The sequence below is a fragment of the Colletes gigas genome, unplaced genomic scaffold (genome assembly GCF_013123115.1).
Source record: "Colletes gigas isolate AHSC1104 unplaced genomic scaffold, ASM1312311v1 Colletes_gigas_Sc00007, whole genome shotgun sequence".
NCBI classification, from domain to species: Eukaryota; Metazoa; Arthropoda; class Insecta; order Hymenoptera; family Colletidae; genus Colletes; species Colletes gigas.
Genome location: NW_025106636.1, coordinates 3,390,409 through 3,412,571, shown reverse-complemented (window position 1 = coordinate 3,412,571; position 22,163 = coordinate 3,390,409). Strand labels below are relative to the sequence as shown.

At 39.6% G+C, this 22,163-nt stretch overlaps 1 protein-coding gene across 4 annotated transcripts in view; it reads right to left on the bottom strand.

The window, feature by feature from the left end:
• Positions 1-22,163, bottom strand: part of LOC122396064 — a 56,761-nt gene that overhangs the window by 8,175 nt on the left and 26,423 nt on the right. For all 4 annotated transcript variants that reach the window (XM_043394170.1, XM_043394173.1, XM_043394171.1 and 1 more), the window contains 5 exons: positions 20,645-20,880; positions 14,987-15,071; positions 14,455-14,578; positions 1,772-2,194; positions 155-346 (listed from right to left, as the gene is read on the bottom strand). In XM_043394170.1, the coding sequence (XP_043250105.1) occupies positions 155-346; positions 1,772-2,194; positions 14,455-14,578; positions 14,987-15,071; positions 20,645-20,810 (990 nt within the window). In that variant the 5' untranslated portion in view covers positions 20,811-20,880. The remainder of the gene's footprint in view (positions 1-154; positions 347-1,771; positions 2,195-14,454; positions 14,579-14,986; positions 15,072-20,644; positions 20,881-22,163) is intronic.

Sequence of the window (22,163 nt, the reverse complement as noted above, 5' to 3'; positions counted from 1 at the left end):
ATATTGTTACAAGACAGGTGGCGATATAAAAAGGATGCACATTACTTTTGTGTTAATTTTACTTGATAATAGCAGTATTTATCAATATTTTTTCATCAACGTGTGTATTCAAGCTTTTCAGCAGTAATGTAACGTATAAGGAAAAGTCCCTTACGTTATGTACAGTGGTTGACGTGCTTTGTTGAGCGGAAAAGCCCATTTGTTGATTGGCCCATATGTCTCTTCTGATGGGCCAAGTCCCTCGATAAGAGGAAGGTAATCTGTGACTCTGTAAAGATGTATCTGACTTATTCTCTTCCTCGCTGCTACCACCTTCATTGTATCGTTTATTCCTCCTTGCATAAATCTGTCCAACATAAAAATTGAAAAAAAATCCCATGAAATTACAATTTATTTTGGAGTTTTAAAACATAAATGGAGATCCTCCATCATCGGACATCAGCATTCTCTTCAACCCCGAATGTGGTGTCCCAAAACTATTCTAAGGTTTAAAAGTTTCACGCCCTTGAAGTTCGTAACGTGCATCGACCCGATACGGTGTTTAAAAAAAAGGGACAAGCGCTTCCTGCCGCACACGTTCGATTTGGATTCTCGATGAGAAAAAAATACTGTGCAAGGTCGTTTCCAATAGATTCGAAAAATAAATACAGTTTCAAAGTGACCGAAACTGTCTTACGTTTCCGCGCGAGCCGCAAAAGGAGCATAAATTCTTGGGGGTAAGGTTTAGGGCGGCAGGGCGAGTTAAAGGGCGGCGAAAGAGAAAGGCGGTGTGATAAGGAGAGAGAAAGAGAGAGAAAGGGAGAGAGAGAAGTAATGTACGTGTGCGTAAGCGTGCAAAGCGGAGGCAGAGAAAGATAGAATGAGCTCTCCGTAAAATCAATACGTGGCTACGCTGGTGGGACGTGTATATAGTCAGGGACTCGTGCTCTACAAGCACGAGGCAACACCAGTGGTATCCAACCATTTCTTTACCGTTGGAGCATGATCTCTCGTAAAAAAAACAAAAAGAAAACAATCATCGAATGTCAGCTAGCCAGAGATCGAACGAAAAATGCAAATACCGATCGGCATGCGTTGGCCCAACGATGGAATTAACGCGCGTACAGCGTTACATAACAATGCAGTAGTTCGTCTGAACACTTGTGTAAACAGAGAGGGATTTGTTGCTCTTTTAATAGATTTGCAAATCGCGCGCTTCGTTTACACGGTTCGAGCCTCCTAATACCACTGGCTGATTCACTTATTAAAATACATCGTTTAGATTTGATTTTATACGAAACTATCGTCACTGAGATGTCACTCGATAGCGATCGTTCGATCGCGTTGACACGAGAAATTGAGACGAATTACCAAATGATACCATCAATAATATTGACCACGCAATCATTCGAGCGTTTGAAATTCTGGATCGTTTTTCAAGCCATGCGAACGTTCAGATATGCGCCATAACAGGGAGTGCGAAAAATCTGCACGATTATCGTCGTAAAAAAAAAAAGAAACACTTCGTTCAGAAGCTACTGGCATTCCTCCGATGACTGCGATGCACCTGTTCTACATTCGGGCTCCATAATAAAACAAAGCCACGTATTCCGTCGTTTAACGGAGATAAATAACGACAGAGAGTGGGTGTTTCGGATCAATTTCGACGTTGGCTTGTTTTTCACGGTGAACGTCCTAAACGGGGAGTACCAGGTAGAAAAAGGGCAACAAGAACGGAACGGCGGGGGATGGAGAGGGATGACAGAAAATCGAAGCGACCGATGAAATTTACCTCGGGGCTCGGCGTGGACGACCTTCGCTCGTCCTCCTCCTTGACTTCCGGCTCCATGGCATCCTCCTTGCTGGTCTCAGCGATCGCAGAGCCTAGGTAGAACCTCGATCTGGAGCTGGCTGCATTGGCGGACGTTGAGGAGCAGGACGATGGCGTTTTCAACGCGTTCCTCGGCGCACAACATCTCGTGGATGTCACCGCCGATGCAACGACGACGGGGTTGAACGCTGCGCCGTCCACGGACGACTCCAGTTCGTGCGCCGCGACGCTGGCCAGGGGCGTAGGTATCTGGATGCCGTGGGGGCGTCGCTGGCCCCTCCAGGAGCCGACACCTTCCACGCCGACGCCTACTGGCTCGTGGGATACGCGACACTCTTCCGAGAGCAATCTTTCTGATCTCTTGTAGCAGGGCTCCGAGTCCTCCTGGAACAATGAAAAGAATAATTATGAAACGCTTGAGGGAACCAAGGATTTACATCGACGAAGGCACAGTCGACGGACAGTAATCGAGCAATTTCATTTTATCTCTCCCGGTGAACGCTTCTGCCTGGATTTTTATTACACCGTTATTGGCAGGCACGAGACATTCAAGTTTAAAATTGTCCTGTATCAAACTTTTTCAATGATATCAGACTTAATTACGCCTTAACTTAAATGGAATAATTTTCCCCGGTAATATGAAATGGAAATCAACCCCGCCGCTGTGAAATTTTTCATGCACATTGGGAAACGAGCCTTTTTATGCAATTACGATTTTTTTATTAATATAAACCTCGAAATCTGTGTGTTTGTGAGTCCCCTGCGACCCAACTGTAAAAGTACTAAAACTTCAGAGTTTCTTGCATAAAAACTAGCGTTAATTTGACACTACCACTTGTTAGTGACAATCAGAATAATTCTCCGGCTATAATTTGTTATGCAACGAAGCGTAGGCAGTGCGTTCTTATCGTATAACATCCACAAGCAGACAAGAATGATGAGTAATGCAGTGTCACTTAGGATTGCCTCCACTAAAAGTACATACTTATCTTGAGAAGCATTCTTTGAATTAATATCTTACTGATATCGTGCGTAATTGACAGTGATTCATCTTTCATTCATATACTTTTTTAAACCAAACACTCAACGCTACAGAATCAAACAATGCACTTGATAATTTTTAACAAGTACTTTGGTATTCTATATATTCTGTCTAACCAGCAAATTCAACAAACTTCTTCCCCTCAATTATCTTGTCTCGGAGGAGTTCGGAGTAATCAACGTGAAATAGAGGTATAATTACGTACTCATGGCTACCAAGTTATTTTAGTTAATCATTTTCCATTTTAAACGTCAGGGCTGTAATTAAACTAACCATCTAATAACAATGATTGATGCGGTATTTCCTTGTTTGTTTAATTCCTGTCAAGAACAATTAACGATTACCTTTTTTTTATAGATGAAAGGGCAAACAAAAAACAAAGACAATAAAATCCACTTCGATTCGCGCCACTCGAGTTTAAATGGGGGAAAAAATTGAAACCAATCGCGCTGCGAAAGAGATTGCGCTCGCGAAATTCCGTGCAGTTCATTCATTTTTATCTCAGTCAATTTAGGTTTCGCCCCTTTTCGCCGCGGTCCGTTCTCTTTCAACAAACCAAAACAAACACGGCCAGAGAAAGGAGTATCGCGGCGGATCCGTTCTGAAAGCCGTGGCAAAACTTCAGACATCTCTCCCTGGCACTTTCTCCCAGGTTCACGGACGTTCCCCGCTGCTTCCCGGTCGTCGTTAAAACACGATCGCGGTTAATACTGGTTCATTAGGCGCGGCACGAAACGTAGCTGCGTGCAACAAGCAATTAACCCAAGGCATTCTACGGAAACAAAAGGTCATCGTTGCGAACCTGCATCGTTCTGTGCAGCAGGCTGCATGCCGCAGGACTCCCGGCAGCATCGTGAAAGGCAAATATTGAATCTGGGCAAAAGTTTCAAAACGTTTCCCGGTACAGATGCCGCAAACGAACGATTTGCAAAGCCCCGGCGAATAAATATCAAGCTTCGTCTATCGCTGTCGTTGCGAAACTAAGAATTATTTCGCAGTAAACGAGCACCACGAAGCACGGAAGGATCTAGGGCGTGTTCTATCGACGAAATGCAGTACTGTCTGGATCAGTACCCGGATAGATGAAACAATTTGTACCCGCATATATGAGAAATTTTCTAATTTCTTATCTTAAAATATTAAAAATTAAAATAATAATTTAATTTTACTACTGTCACTGAAATTTTAGTATCAGTTCAACTGATTTTTTTTTTTAGTTTTTGGAAATATTTCGAGAACTGACTGTACAATTTAAAAAGAATTATAACTAGCATTGACATAGCGAGAAATGGAGAAAATTTGCACGTAACGCTAGAATTAACGAGATCGGTCCGCGGAAAGCATCATCCCTTACTGCATGCATAATTAAAGACATCGCGGATCGTCGAAGCAGGTATTGTTACTTATTTACCACTTTCTCCCGGTTTTCTCCAATACCGAAAAAATGCTGGAATAATGAACGCGAATAACTGCGCGCTACGTTGCACCGAGAATAATAACTCGGAATGCATTTGAATTGTGGGGCAAACGCATTATTCGAGGATAGTAGTCGAAGGTTGCTGGAGTATGGCGTCAGAGAGAGGATTTTGGAGCAAGATTACTCGAGCCAAACTAGATTAAACCAGGATCACTTTCAAATGCTTTGTGTACTTCCAGTCGACCCTCAAAGTTTATTAATTATTGATCAAATCTATTAATTAGAACAGCAAATAGAAGTTGCCATCGATGAACATAGTTTCCGTAGTAGATTCTACAAGGAAGGAAGTTAAATAATTACGATGTTATATTTTGGAGGATTTCAAGAAACTACGATTGAAAAACAGAAAAGATTTTAAATGCCTTAATTGGGTTTCAAGTATTTGTCGAGGAGCACGGGGAACACTAGAACGTACTCGAGCGTTAATGCAATTACAAATGCAAGAGTAATTAATGCACTTGAGAATATTTAATATTGGGTAAACGAAATCCTTGAAATTAATCTTTCCTTTAAAATAAAGTATACGCAAAACTAGTAATAAAGAATTTCATTTTAGACTCGACGTTTTCTGAAAAAAAGCAAATAAATTGTAACTAAACGCAACTGCATTCGTTACGAGATATATTATTTAATTTATAGTTGTATATATTAAGTAACGCGATAACGTTCTCCCATCGTGCTGAATCATTCTTAATTGCCCGATGATTCATAGTACATTCATTCACAAACACTGGCCATAAGTGCGAGGCTTCATTTTCTTGTCTATCTAAATATTTCTGACAATATTTATCTACTATATTAAGAAAATTTTTTAAATAAATTGTCATTTATAAAACGATGGAGATGAGAGACTCAATGATGTCATGCAATTCTCGAACCACGTTAGAGGGAAATCTTGTTTGCAAAAGTACCGCGTTGTACGGGGGTTGGACTTGTACCGCGTTTATCATCTTCTTTCCGCAAGCAAGGATCAAGTTTAAAAAAATAAGCTACAGACGCGAGCAACGGGGCATTTATTTAGCTTTCACCCTGCAACTTCGTTTCCTTTCTCCTGTCAGCTTCTTATCCGGCGATCTTACGCCATCATCGGAACGATAAGCGGTTCCACGTAAATAAATGCAGAGACGGAGAAGGCTTCGTCACGAAGCGTGTCCGTGACGAAGAAGCGACCAGGTAAACCGTTTATCGCGAACGGGCAGCTGTTTTTACCACCATCTTCGACGTGTAAAACTCGAATCCACCGGTAAATCGGATTCTGTGTCGCTCAATCGTGTGCCAGCCGTCGCGTCCATCTCAATGGACGGGGAATTAAGATAAGAGGCTGCATTCAGAAGCGGAAGAAGCTGGGGAACGCGAAACGGAAATTGATTCGACAGTTCGGGTTAAAGTTCGGGTCTGGAGGCTTCGAAAGTGATTAGAACCTGTATTTGACGAGTAAATTACAATATTTTTCCAATATACAAAATGTTCAGCTACCCATGGGACAACAAATTTAAATGGGAGATTCTAGAGTCCAAAATAATACGAAAATTAAGAATTTCTTAACTGAGACTTCATTACTAAGTTATTAAAAAATTTCAAATCATTCTAAAAAAATTATATTTAGTTATAGGGGTCAATTACAAGCATTTTTGGTGAATAGACATACCCTCGAATTCCTAACCAGTTTCGAGAAAAAAATTCGAGAATGTGTGAAGTTTTTCGACAAAATTAAAAAATTTCAAATCGTTCTGGAAAAAATATTTTTAGTTGCAAGAGTCAATTACAATCATTCTTGGTGAATAGACATACCCCCGAATTCCTATCCATTTTCGAGAAAAAAATTCGAGTAGGTGTGAAATTTTGCGACGAAATTAAAAAATTTCAAATCGTTCTGGAAAAATTATTTTCGATTGCAGGGGTCAATTGCAATCATTTTTTGTGAATAGACCTACCCCCAAAATCCTACCCACTTTCTAGAAAAAAATTCAATACGGGCGGAACTTTAACGAAGCCTCCATCGACAAATTAGTATTCTTGATTTTCGTCTTATTTTGGCCTCTAGACATCCCTCTATCTACTACACCTTCTTCCACAAAATGTATAAACATCTAACATGGTTTTGTATAAATTTGTTTGATCGTACTATGAAGATAAATCAGAAAATATTGTATAGACGAACTTCGAGAAATGCATTGTTATAAAGTTGCATTATAAATGCATTAGAAACCACGCGATGAATAATATTTCAACGGTAAATCAAATTCAATATTTATATAGGAATGCACGACGATTCTAATTGACCCAATTTTCTGTTTCCAAATCGGTGGTTCGGAATCCGCGTAAGACCGTAGCCTTTCAGCAAATGATCAATTTTATACGGATTATAGTCAATTGCAATTTCTGCTTTATTATCAAATGAAGAGAGGAAACAATTATTTCGCTTTCGATTAAATTTTATTACCGAATTTCAACGACATCGACGCGTTATTTCGCTTCTGCCGATTTCGGAACACTGGAAGCGATTCTCTGCAAGTCGTATTTTTATTTTCGACACGGCCAAGCAAGGAAGCGTATTTTAGTCACGTGCACTGTACACTCCAACAGAACAGAGAACACCACACGTTCGTCGTTGAACGTTGGTTAAGTTCAGAAAGGAAAATCACTATCATCGATATCGTCGGAAATTAAATATAATTTCCAAAGAATCGTTTTCTAAAATTCCGTAAACTGTTCTTGCAAATATACGAAGTTGCTTGAGATGTAGAAAATAAACGATTGGAAATACAGGGTCAAGCATCCGAAAAGCAAGCAGAAAATCGGTAAATGAATGCTATTCTCGATCGGTGGACCAAAGAATTTTCTAGCGTCTTAAGCGTGAACACTAGCGCGACAGAATTACCCCTCGAGAGGTCTTCTTTGCCCTATTTCGGTCCAATTGTAAGAAATAAAGCGACAAAGCGAGCGAACGTGCTGTGTATTGTGACGAAACAGTGCCATCGTGAGAAGCAATCAACAGTCTCCGCAATACGTCGCGACGGCATGTTAAACTACTTCGCCAGACAGTTTGGAGGCTTGGTTTCTAATGAATAGTTTCCATTTCGCTTCTGAGCAAACATTCCGGCGTCATATTATATCGCAACGTTTAAAATATTTTTACACTTCATATGATTATATCAATTTTATTCTATTCATTATGTAACTTTCTCATTTTCCTCTGTTTCAGCTACAAAGAAACAGAGATAAACTTTCCTCGTTTCTGAGAAGACGCACTTTTACATTCATCGAAAAGTTATACGAAAATTGTACAAGTTTGAACCTAAAAATAATTATAAAAAATTATATTGTATTTATAGATGCAATTTATAAATAATTTAAGAACTTTGTTGTTCGATGGAAAACTCGGGTGAACATTGTACTCGGTAATTTATACAAAGTTGAAGTCGATTAGTATCGAAAAAATACTTTCGACAGTTTGTTCGACACTTGTTAACGAGTACGGCATTAACATATAATAATCATGAGTTGGATTATCTTTATGAACACGATGAAACGAGCATTCCAACGTAATATAATAGTAGTTTATATGCAGAAACCCTTGGGGGATCGTTCTCGTGTGTTTATATGCATAAACAAACTTCAATTAAAGTTAACTTTCAGTTTTAATTCATTTTCTGGAACGAGAAATTGTTTCCTGTTAGGTTGTACTAAAAATAACGTTTCTCCCTGTATAATTACTATTTAAATATATGAATTAAATAACACTTTATTTGACCAAGATGGTGCAATTATCATTTATTTACTTTATAGATCTATAGATCCAATGCCACGTGTTTGGTAGATGCATTGACGTTACGCGAAATTTTAGTCACGTTTTCACAACAAAACGATTGAAAATTTCTTGCATTGATTTTGAAGCATCGAGGAAAACAAACATTAAATAATAAAAACCAGGTCATTCGTCTTGATATATTAATTAAAGAAGTTATGAGATTAAATCTTTCGTAAGTGGGTAAAGACTTAATGTTGTAATGCTGTTAGAAAACAGAGCATGCTAAGCAGTGGTGCGAGAAAGACGAAAGCAACCTTCTGGTCGGTGTTTCGAAAGATGCGATGATAAGAGTGATTCATTATCAGACGGAAATATTAATCGATTCGATTACAAATACATTGCTATCGGCCAAAGATACGTCGAAAATGTGACTTAAGAAAGTCACAGTTATTTGCAGTCTGAGTCAGAACAGGTGAGTTTTATGCAGAAAATTTTCAGTCGGAATCCTATACAATACGCCTAATGAATTTAATTAGATACCATGTATGATAATTGAAGAAATCAAGGCAGGAGAGAGCCAACCCACATTTTGGACGAAATCTTATCGTTTTATCTATCTGTTTTGTACCCCATTTGAAGTTATTAAGGAATCGAGAAAATCCTAAGCCATATTACTTTCATGTAATTTTCATAAAAGCAGAATTCCGATGTAAAACGAAATTTAAATTTAATGGACATGTCGAAACGGCAGAGAGAATATTAAAATAATATTTCACAAATATCGTGGGTACGTTTTAAAAACCAATTTAAAAAGTACTTTAAAAAAAAAAATGTTTATAATTATAAAAACAACCTAGAGAATATCATTGCAAACAAAAAATTGCAACAAATTTAAAATTCTTTTAACAAAAAATTAACGAACATGTAACAGCGATATAGAAAATACTATAAATATGAGTCCGAAAATACTGTAAAAAAATTCGTCGGAAACGAATTTAAAAACTTCTTTACGCAAAAAATTAATGCATATAAACACATGAAAGCAATCTAGGGTAATATGGGAATAGTAATAAAAATGTGAATCTGGAAAAAACTATTCAAATAATATTTGAAAGAAGAAACGTCATATTCAGAGTCAACTGAGATGGCAGTTATAAAAGTAAAAGATACTATAAATATTAATATAAAATTCTAATACAAGACAAACCTAACTGTAAAAAGTACACAACAGTTTACAAATAAAAAAAATACATTTAACAAAAAATTTTTTTAAAATACCTGTTTCATCGAAAATCAAACAGAGCCAGCAAAGCCACAACTATAAACAAATAAATACCTATATCGCACTCTGCACAAGATTTTCCGGATTGACAACCTCGTAAATCTCCATTTGCAAACTATACGTGTAAAACAAGGGTTGACACTGCCCCCGTCCCCCTCCCCCCCTGACCCCCTCTGAATTCTATTTTCATCGATGATCGATGAACACCTTAAAGCAAAACAACAACCTCCGAACGCAGAGAGTCACCTTTCTCGCAGGACATCGATACGTGTTGCAGGACGGGTCGCAGTATCTTGATTCCCTCGTGCAGGACATCCGATAGTCCTTGGACGTGTCCTCGTTGATCTTCCTCTCCTTCTCGTAGACGTCCGTCATACCTCTGTTCTCCATGATCAGCTTCAAACGATTCTTCTCCGTTTTCACTGTCTTCGGGTTCGCCGTGGCGACTTGCATCGCTCGCGGAAGAGGAATCATAGACGCGCCGCGAGTCCTCGGGTCAAAATCCTTCGAGGCGTTCTGCTGCCCTTCGGCCGTCCTCGAATGCTGCTCTCTGTTCTCGCCAGGCATAATTTTTGTCGACGGGCGTGCGCGAATGTCAACAAAACACGACGTCCGACGGTACGACGATACGAGTATGGTCTTTTAACACGAGGCTGTCGGAGTCACGTCGATACGACGGCTCCACGCGTCGCGACGACCGGTGTCCTGGCGTGCCTGACGTTGGCGCACACCGTCAGAAACTCTTCTCCGGGTCTCGACCCTTCTTCATCCACCGCGGGACAGCTTCATCGCGCTCCATCGGGCGTCGAGTGCCGCGGCGCGCATGCGTCAAACCAAAGATTTTCAAAATGTCCCTCTGGCATTTCAGCTCCCTATCTGCCCGCGCGGCGTGTACCTCTTCACGATTTTCTCGTCCCACTTGAATCTGTTGTCAATTTCGAATGAGCCGACCGAAACAATTCGTAGAACGTGTGTGCAGAGGAATCGTTTCTCGAATGTGAGCTCCTTGAAACACGTTCAAACAATAAACGCTTTCGTACGATCTGCGAAATTGTTTAACCGTTGCGGTTAGTAGCCGCTACGAACCGTACAACCTTGAAATTAGGTTTACATCATAAAACGCAACGTCTTCTGTTTCGTCACACTTGCGAGTTTTCAAACTCTGGATCGAATATCTACCCGAAATATCGTGTCAGAAATTTTTGGATTTCTAGGTTATCGAGAATACGCACGTGTACTTAAGAAGAATTCTAGCTTCAGATTCATCGATTTCTTTCGACTTTCTCGTCTTCGTTTTTAATTTTCCTTGTCACATGCTTCAGCGACGCAGGTTCCATTTATAGTTGTACGCCCGTTACTTGTTTGCAGCCCACGTTTTCCCATTCGTTTCGTAAATCGACCGGACGCACCTTTTGCGGTGACAGATAAAGAAGGGAAATCTATTTTCTTTATTAGTCTGACGTCACTGTCTTGCTACTCTAATTTCCCTTCTAACGATGCCTTCCGATTTTCCATTCGAGGGTACCTTCGATATTTGAATTTTTTCACTCGGGGAATCTTGATTCAGCAATAACCGTCCCGGATAATATTCAAATTTATTCGCATCCTTCGTACCTTCCTTCCTCGACACTTTGATATTGCTGTAAAAAATTCTCGATGACTCTTTGCTTTGACATTTCTCGAACTACACTTCGATTCACGCAGATTTCTAAATTCGTGCGAACCTTCGATTCTCGATCATTAAAATATCGTTTCCCTTTCAACCTCGATTACAAAGATCGACTGTCGCGCCGTAAAAACGCGTCGCGTCGAGAGCCTGCGCTCGGAAACGCTTCATGGAATAATCCGTATCGTAATGTCACGTTCGATTCGTTATTTTCTCGGTTGAACGAAGCCGGGAGGACCCGCGGGGGCAAAGGGTCCTCGGTTCAAGGGCTAGGAGAAAGAAGGACGATAACGAGATCGGCTGCACGCCGAAAGCTACGCACAGTTTCCCCGCGGTGTGGAAACCTCGCGTCGATAGGTCGACGGGGGCGATACGTTTCGATGCATGATCGAGTCGTCGTCACTGTTGCTTCGAGACGCATGGAAAGGCCACAAGACGCGAACACGCCACTCACAATCGACTCATTGTTCCACGCAGACCGAAACGTTTCTTGCGGTCACTTTGTTTTTGTTGTTCCCCTTCGTTCGCTCGCGCAAGGATCGACGCGAACGACAAAACACAAAAAAAAAAAGAAAAGAAGAGACGATAGGAGAACGATAGTACTGGAAGGTCGTCAGATAACGAAGCTTCGAGGGACCACGAAGCCGTTTGGGATCGCGTGGTGTTGGTAGCTGAAATAAACTGGCGTAGGTTAGGGGATCGAAGAACAGCTGGGCTCGGCCTGGCTGCTGTACGCCATCACTGACTCACTCGATTCCCTCCCTCTCTTTCTAGCCTGCTCCTTTGTGCGATTCCTCTCCTTCTCTTTCCACTCTCCTTTTATCCTACTTCTCTCTATTCTCCCTCCCTCGCTTGTACCTACTCGCTCGAGCTATCGTATGCACTGTTCCTCGTGCTTTTGGATAAATTGTTTTCTTCTAGAGCGAAGTAAACAGCATGAGTCAGTATCGATTACCGTTTTAAGTAACCCGTTTATAGATTTCAGGACAAATCGAAATAATTGCGTATCGGTATCTGCCAGCCTCGACATTTTGAAATATTTTGAGGTATCTAAAAAACTGTTCGTACAACGATTTGCAACAACTCTGTTACGAGCTGTAGCTCCACCTTGATCTTCCATACGAAATTACTATTGTCCTCGTCTCGCTCTTCTTCCTGTTTCATCATATTAAACTGTTCCCTCTTGCTCGCATGAAATTCCCCCCTATCTGTATCTGTACCAGTCAAAGTAATTAGAGATTCCCCGGCTAAAATTACTTTATTGCTTAGTAAGCTATCCAATTCGTTAAAAGCTTCGATATACTTTATAAAATAAACATTCGGTGCAAATACTGTTACATCAAGTAAACAATATTCCTCCACTATAATATAACATTTGATTAATTTTCCTTGGGTATTTTTGTCTCGTTCCCCGCCGTATAAATTATTCTTTTCCGTCTCTTTCGCTCGTTCTCCCATTGCAAAATTATTCAACCTCTCGTTGAATATTTCCTGCGAAATTGTCCTTTCTTTTCCATGCAAAATGTGCTTTGTTTTAAATAAAATTTGTCTCTTTTCATAGAAAATGCATGACGCGGAAGTTCTCGCTCTCTTTGTTTTTCAAAACTGATTTACTTCTTTTTCGAATTTATAATAATCTAACCTCGCGATTAAAAAACTACAAATTATAAATGAAAGGTGTAATCGATTTATAGAATAGTATAGTAATACACTTTTTTTACATTTACTCTACGATTGTTGCCGTCTTATCTCTTGTATCTAATCAGATTTTCGTGTTTTTTCCCCCCGTTAAAGATTAGTGCTTGGATGTTTCTTGATTAAACAATGGATTGCTCCTCTGTGTATATGTATAATAGAAACTACAAACTAGTTGCATTCAAGATGCTTTTTTAGTATTATCTCTTATCTAGTGGCTCGTAATATATGTGTAGTCTTCCTCTTAAGATAAAACCAGATTTGCCCTTATCAGTGGTTTTGCAACTCTCGAGTGGTATATGTCGTCTGCATTTTACAGACAAAATGGCAAGTTCGAACAATGCAAGTAATAATACAAAGTAAAAGAAATATCAAAATTTTGAAGAATAAAAAAAGAAAACTGCAATTTAAATAATTCTTGCCTCCGATTAAAATGGTATCGATGTTGGAAAGTAATGCGTTCGGTTCTGTTAATTTTTATTTGCCGTTGCATTTTGTGGTTGCACGCGCAGGATGGAAAAAATCAAACCTCGATGCCCCATGGCGTGATACACTTGAGCCATTTCGGAGGGAAGAAGAAGCTCTGATCAATAACATCGCCCCAAAGAGAGGCAACCCCTCTGCAATAACTCCCCTATGGTTGTGGCGCATGCTCACGAATTAAATGCCATCCCTTCTTGCAATTTCACCGTGTTCTCGCCCCCTTCTGCACCGTTAGGGGCGAACGAAAAAAAAAAATAAATACACGGAAGCGCATACGCAAAGGGATGCCGCGTATAAATACGCGGCGTTCATTGATGCTGGGGCGAGCTGCGGTGACCTTGATCGTGAAAATATTACGCCAAAGGGACTAACTATCGCGGCTAAATTTTTGTTATCAATTCTTTTCGACGTTCAGAAAAACTATGGAGCTTGGAAAAGACCTTTCAACATCTATACGGACACGTTTCTTTGTACTTTTGATGGATGATACGAAGCAATTCGCGATGGAGCACAAAAGACTGGCTCTCTGTGATAAAACAAGCGGAACACGAGGGATGAAAATTTTTTGCTTGACCTTTCGTTTTCATGGAAAACGATTTAATAACAAATTTAGATTTTAAATTATTTGAATCCAAGTGATTTAACAATTTAAATATTTTTAATTTGCTTTAATTTGCACGAAGGATAATCCAACCGTTTTATCCTTTGATCCGTTTGTGCATTTTGAGAGCAACCTTTGATGACACTCAAGCATCACTCGCAGCGAAATCAATCCGCGAATATTTTAATTAACACACCTGAACTCGTTTTTTGTCGTCGCGAAATATGAATTTTCAACGATGGTTGGTCGCATATTCCAGTGGGACAGTTTAGCACGGATGCTGCGTATTACCTTGTTCGCCACTTCAGCGTATCATCGTCATTAATGCACCGCACGGCATGTGCATCACTTATAGCATAAGTGCATTAATGCACAATGCACGAGGAGCTTTCAGTAAAATTTAGGAAATAACGAACGAAAAAAAGGGACATGAAAGTGCTCGCCGCGAGTACCAATTTTCAAACTAAATATCGCCTTGCAATTTTTTTTTTTTACTGCGACGGAAATTAAAATTTTTTTCACCGGTAATAATTTTTTCTCAAACCGTTTCATTTTTCGTGACTTTCGCTGTACACGTAATTTATGTTTGCCCCGCGAACCACTTTCCATGCAGATTTACTCTGACAGAAAGAACGTATTAAACTCACCTGCTGAATTATTGCACGATGATTCCGACTCCTCCAAGACAACAGACGACTGGTCAGCTCTCCGGCATGCACGCCTTCGCTGGTGTCCAAGTTTTGACACAATCGCGGACGAAAACGGTAATTACTATAAAATAAATAAAGAAATCTAATTATACAATTCAAACGAGCTTCAATATAAAGACAAATCTCGATTAAAAACCGTTTACTAATGATGATAAAATATATAAACGAGCATATATTTATTTATTCGTATAATATTTATCCTACGATGTGCTTGTTTGGGGTACACAATGTGTATAATATTTGTTTCGACCGCGGCAAGCAACGCGTACAGTTATACGAAAATAATTATTTAAATAAAAATTTATGCGAACGTTCGCTATAAATGTTTGGTGGTCGTGATATTCGGTAGAGTGGAACGACATGCTAGGGATAATTGCACGCATTAAAAGACACTCTTCTGCCGTGGTGAATGGAACTTTGAAGTAAACGCGGAAGCATCTTCAAAGGCACCGTTTAATGCTGTACTCACTTGCATTCAGCCAGGGGAGTTTGTACCGCTTCGTTTTTCTTGCTTTTCTCGCACTGCCGTATCACGTTATCTGTCAGGTGTTTTCCTGAAACACACCGTTTTGTGGAACGTTAGGCCTCCAGTCTTAAAATCGGGACGCATTTAAATAATTATACCAGACGTTCCAAAAGTGTAGGCACAAGCTTCACTTGTACAGCAAAACTCGTACAAAACAGATAAAACTCCTAACAAACATGGATAACCAAACCATAAAAGGTGACAATTTTATTTTAAAAATAATGGTTAAAATTTTATTTGAATAAAATAATAGAAATTTTGTAAACCATAATTTAATAATAAAAATATTGATATTCTGTACAATTTATTTCCAAAACTTTGGAGCTTGTTACACCGCTCTTTTTTTCTACACGTCCAATAATTTTTTCTTCCTTCATTATTCGATGCAGTCAACGCAGAACGGTTGCACGTTTCTCAAAGTTTCGAGTGCACTCGTTCCGCCATTGAAGTTAGCTCCTTTTTACCTAGCAGCGCGCCACGCACAAAAATAACCAAATTCCTTCCGGGGAGAGGGGGGAGGAACGTAAACCGTCAGAAGACGATGAACAGAAAAGTGCAGTGGGTCGTGACGCAAATGGTAAGAACCGGAAAACAGGGCCCATCACCCCCACACGTGTTCACTAGGGTGGACCTTATTTTTTGACCAACAAAATTCGATAAAAAAATATTATTTTTGCTTTAGAAATGGTACGTTTGAATTAAATTTAATTGACGGAAAAAGTGGAAAACTTTCAACGATCTTTCGTGAAATTCCATTTCTGAATGTTTCGTAACGATTTCCTATCGTTCTGCAGTAACATCACAACCCAATCTCCTAACGTGTATCGCATTCAGGGTAATCGTATGTTAAGTGTTTGTTTTATAGAGTGATGATTGATTTCCTGTTTTAATATTCATTCGTCGTAGCCTTTTCTAGACAGAAACCGTAGTGCATTGTATGTTAAACTCGTTAGGATCCTCGCACACGGCGTCAGTGACGAAAGCGCATAAATATGCAGTGCATTCACACGTTCGTGTAATTGAATGCAGTTACAGACGACAACAATACCGGCGTTCTTTAAATAGAACAATTCCCGATGGATGAATTTGCCAATGATACTGTGATTGTTTCACAAACTTTGCTGGCGATAGCAAACTGATAAAAAAATATTATCAACAGTCTTTGTTATACGCTTCTAAATGCACGCGCAAATATTGTATTTATATTAATTTCTGCCAACAAAATTATTTGATACAAGTGGATCAGTTAGAAAGAATATAATCCATAATAATAATAAATATAAATTAAATTGTTAAAAATAAAATATGTTTTTATATTAGAAAATAACAGTTATTGTTCTGCCACCCACATAGAGTTTGAATAATTATGAACAGTACTCTACTATACCTCGCTGTTATTAATTATAATCGACCATAAACGCTCACTTAAATAATCCACGAGAAACGATAGGCTCATATTCAGGCGTGCGTGCAGCACGCTTAATGAAAATTCCTGCGGATCTTTCCTCTTTTCACATCTCTCGTGTTTCCTTGGAAAAACACGATAACCTCTTCAACAAGCTTTCCAGACAAACAACGAACTGCACCGGCTGTTCATCGTTAACGTCGAGAGGCTTGATATTTACGGCAACACAAATTACAGAATCGATGCTGAATTTATTGACCGACCGAATATAACCCCAAAAAAATAATTCGCGACCGCCCGACCAACGCACGAGCCGAAATTCTTTCTGATATTCAAACTTTGACGGCCACATCATCTCGCAACTGTTTCGCGGCTACGAATACGTAAGCCAATTATGCAACGGTCCGAATCTCGTTATGTAAAACTAGAGAAGTATAGTGTTTTGTGTTGGGACCAATCCGGGCGTACAATCGTGCGTGAAACACATTATATTCTCGGTAAAGAATTTTTTTCTCGAAAATCTGTAGGATTTCGTGGGTATGTCTATTCATAAAAAATGATTGTAATTGACTCCTGCAATTAAAAATAATTTTTTCAAAACGATTTGAAACTTGTTAATTTTGTCGAAAATTTCACACCTTCTCGAATTTTTTTCTAGAAAGTGGGTAGGAATTCGAGGGTATGTCTATTCACCAAACATGATTGTAATTAACCCCTACAACTAAACATAATTTTTTTAGAACGATTTGAAATTTTTTAATTTTGTCGAAAATTTCACACCTTCTCGAATTTTTTTCTAGAAAGTGGGTAGGATTTCGAGGGTATGTCTATTCACAAAAAATGATTGTAATTAACCCCTGCAACTAAAAATAATTTTTCCAAAACGATTTGAAATTTTTTTTTCCGTCGAAAAATTTCACACCTTCTCGATTTTTTTTCTCGAAACTGGTTAGGATTTTGAGGGTATGTCTATTCACCGAAAATGATTGTAACTGACCCTCGGAATTGAAAATAATTTTTTTAGAACGATTTGAAATTTTTTAATTTTGTCGAAAATTTCACACCTTCTCGAATTTTTTTCTCGAAATTGGTTAGGATTTCGAGGATATGTATATCCACCGAAAATGATTGTAACTGACCCCTGGAATCGAGAATAATTTTTTTAGAACGATTTGAAATTTTTTTTCTCGCCGAAAAATTTAGGCACCTACCCCCGTTGAGGAGTTATGATTTTTTATACTTTCGGGGAAAAATTTCTCAAGCAAAATTTTTGCAAGCATACTACTGCCTGAAGCTACTGATATTTTGCATTATATGCACTATTCTATGATCATTGCTGACTATGGCTACTATCTAACATATGATTACTACTTTCAATAGTTACTACCATCTACGACGAATGTTACCTAGGACGAATGTTAGCTAGGATTAATACTACCTACGCTCGATGCTGCTCAGGATTCCTACAACCTACGTTCACTAGTACCTATAATTACCTACTACTTGGTAGTTCCACTTCCAATTTCACCCATTGTTAAGTCACCGCCCGTTCCACTTACAAGCACTATGAAACTAGGAAGGTTCCCATGCAATTATCGTGGTTGTATTTATAGAGGGCTCGGTGTATTTAATTCCGAGGGACTAATCCATAGCCGCCTAAATACGTGAGCTGCATTACCGTATAAGAATCCCAGTCGACGGTGTCGTCCACAATAAACTCACTAAAATCAGAAAGGTCTTTGCCCCCGTCCGCTCACCGTGCGCCGTAACAAGATCATTTGTAAATAAATCGTACAACAGGCATCCGACGTGAGTTGGCACCATCATGCAATATCCCTCCACCGACCCAACATTCTTCAGCGATCAAGACTCCCGCGAGAAAAGAAACAAGCATTGCTCAAACACGTTGATTGCGAACACTCCGTGTAAAGAGAATTATTGAACCACAAAACCGACTGGTACACGATGAAACCAGGCGGATCGGTATGCACCTCTTATTGCTATATATCGTGATCAAAGTATTTGGTTATTGTTTCGTTCCGTGAATCGAGCTATTATGCAAAAATGAGAAACATGGTATCGTTTCTAACTAATCGGAATTTATTTTTGCGATCAACGTCGGGGAACAACGATGATATTGTTCGAAACGACCACCTTTCGTATCGATGAATGCGAACGACGAAACCAATTGGCTATTGCGGCGCGCACGGTCTTCGCAGTTATTTCCGAAGCTGCTTTTTTTAGGGTGCTCTCGTCAGTCTATCCGAGTGTCTATTAGAGGTATCGCAGACTGCATAGCAATTTATAGTCGTTCGTAAGTGGGTTAAAATCCGATGGAAGACCACTAAGTGTTTTGCGGAGTTCTATCGAGGTTTAATGGGTCTTTGTTTCTGGAGGAAGGCGTTAAAAAATGGGTTCAAAGGCTACCAAAAATAATACAATTCCATTGAAACGTATCAATCTGTTAGGAAATCAAGAACTGTCTGTCTGAATACTAGGTTGAAACAAAACGGTGCATCGTCATGCATAAGTCGCATGCGATGTGCATCTAATGGAACTACGTTCAATAATTCATGCACAATCGACTACTCAAGGAACTGACGTGAAATTATTGAACATTGCGTACTAATAGTTTTGCTGAATCGGTTATACTATTACGCAATATACTATAATAGATCTAGGCGAATAGATCCAAGTGTAAGTCGATTTGGGCTCAAAATGTGTGCCCACATCTTGTGGCTGGGCCGGTAGACGAGGAAATCGTGCTCGTCGAATGAAACATGCACAAAAGCAAAAGACGTTCGCGACCCAGGTGCAGTGTAGCTTTTACTGTAGCCTGTGACAGATCCGACGAACGCGTTTTTCTCTTAGTCAGTCTCGTTCCCGAACGATGAGCGCTTTGGCATCGCGTGGCACAAGTCCAACCCGTTGGCCCCTCTCGGATCCACCAGACGCCACTTGCCAGACATAGCACAACCGGGTCCCTGAGACGTTTTCTCATTCGTCTAACGCTGATAATACCGAGGAACTATCCGAGAAATGGAAAACGATTGCGTTCCGTCAAACCGCGACGGAAATAGACGCGCGATCCTAGCCCAGAAAAGATTCCTTTGGCGCGACGTTTCAAGCAGGTTCCACCGACGATAAGCGAAAATCTTATCTGTCGGTTGTCTGCTCGAGTATATCATGAAATTAGGATGCTTGAATATTCGAACAGCGATGTTCAAACGGTGAAATATTCGAATTTTCTGCAAAACCAGTGGTTGTAGTAGGCTTGGGACGTTTAAGAAGCATGCTTCCTGTTCTCAGGTGGTGTTGCCTCTAAGCGATTACCTGAACCGTTAAACAGGAAACCCTCTGACGATGTGTTGGTGTTTAACTATTTTTTCCTCTTTCCTATGAATAATTATAAACGAGTAAAATCGTATCGTGGGATCCGTATGAATCGCTCCGAATAAAATAGGAATAAACTAATTTGCAAGTGTACTTAAACGTTTATCGCAAGTTCAATGTACTGGTAATAACTAGTTGAATATTTTAATGTAAAAACTATCAAGAGACTCGAGGTCTTATTCTGTCCCAGTTAAAAATAGTAATTTTGTTCTATTACTTTCACTAGTGACTTCCAATTTTTGTAAAACGTTAATGAATTCATTTTTACAGCGAATATTTTAATGGCTCAGGAAATTCCACTGTGGAATTACTACTTTCACAAATAAATTCATGCACGGATCTTGAGAAGCAAGACCAAGATCGACTGAAATTTATACCTCGTCTATTTAAAATGAAAACGAAATGCAGATTGCAGTAAGATTTTTTTTTACTCATTTTCCTCGCTATTACTTCCTTCGCTGAGAAGTTAGCGGTATACGTATAAGGTTAATGTTTATCACAAGGTCGATGCACTTGCGGTAATGTCGCGGCGCGCGTTTCCAATATGGCGGCGAAAAATTGGCGGCAATACGATCGTTACAGCCCGCATCTTTTTTATTGCACAGAAGCGTCGCTGAGAAAGTCTTGCATTACAGGAAAGAAACATTTGGTCACTGTCGGTAGACATTACTTTTTATCGTGCTATACTTTAAACAAATGCTTAAAAAATTAAAATGTTAAACTTGATGCGCCAAGCTCCTTACCTAGCGGACTGAATAAATCGTGATAAACGATATTTATGAATATTGTTTGTTTACACGTACCCTTCTCATAGTTCTTCTGACCAAGGGAAAAATTGTGATTCACATCTGGAGGGTCGACATTGTCGAACAAGTCGGAGGACAGCTGTCTCTGCAAGCGGATCGTTTCATGAGTCAGTTCTCGAACTTGAATAAGGAGTTCCTGATAATTCGATACCGGAAGCGTCATTGCTGTGCTCTGTGCCCTTCACCGCGCCCTTGGGCCCAGTTTTTACACGAACAGCCATCCGATTTGAATTCTGCGAAAAAAGAAATAGTACTAGTTAGTATTGGGTTCGATCATTGCTCAAGGTACAGTCTCCATTTAGGCTAAATGCATGGAAAATTATTTGAAACGCACGTAGACGCCGGAAGACCATTCTCAGAATCAGAAATTTCGTGAAAAATTATTGATATAAAAATGAATTCTATTATATTGAAAATTTCTAATTGTAGAGAAGTATCTGTATAGATGAAAAATTAATTTTATTATGCCCGTATAATTATTTGTTTCGCGTTGAACGAACAATGGATTGTCTGAATATATTCTACTCGTCTCTGGACGATGATCAATAACTTTGATGCATGAAAAATCGTGTAAATGTAAGTAATATACAGTCACGAGTCGCTTCTATCACGGAGCCACTCAAAACTCGTCTATGCGAGGAACCCTTGCGGTTGAATAACTCCGAATCACGAGTCGTTGCAATCGCAAGACTCTGTTGCGCGTGTGTATGCGCGTGTACGCTTAAGTGTAGCACTTGTTCGGGCTTAAAAGAGCTTTTGTCGACGGGGAGGAAATGCAGCAATCCCTTCCCTTCCCGTCGGCACTTGCACAGCACGTGAAAAGCGTGCACGCGAACAAAGGGAACCCCAAAGTTGCATTCGCGTCAACTGGTTTGTTTGTGCGTCGTCCAACGCATGGCAACCATAATAGGTGATACGTCGTCTTCTTTTCGACCAGTTTTTTGGTATGTCATTGGAACGGGTCGAATGCCGAGCTGGTTCTCGCAAATCAGAAATGGTAAAATATCTAACATTTATTTTTTTTTTTACTTAGTACTTGTTTGAAGTTTTTTTATTATTTTCATGGAGTATGATCATTGGATTGGTGAAACTTTCCCGATGAAAATAAGTCCAAACACGAACTTATTCGAACTATTTTCATTTTGAATTCTTTTCATTTTTTGTGTAAATGGATCGAGTAACTTAATAATAAAAATAGTCCGAATATAGTCGTGTTTGGACTTGTTTTCAACCACGCAAATCAGTCGATAATATTCTCATAAAAAACAACAAATATGAGGGCAATTCCATTTATGGCAAGCGAGAGATATTGTAGAGACCCGACTTCTAACATGTTAGTCAAGCTGTACATGCTCGTATGACCACCAGATTACCGATTTTCTTAACCCTCGCGCGAAATTAGCAAATCAACCCTCTTTAATGCATTATTTACCATGGGGTGACCCAACACCATGGCTGTTGGACTTTCGTTGATTGAATTGGGTGACGCCATTGCTGTGGCCTTTCGTTGCTAACA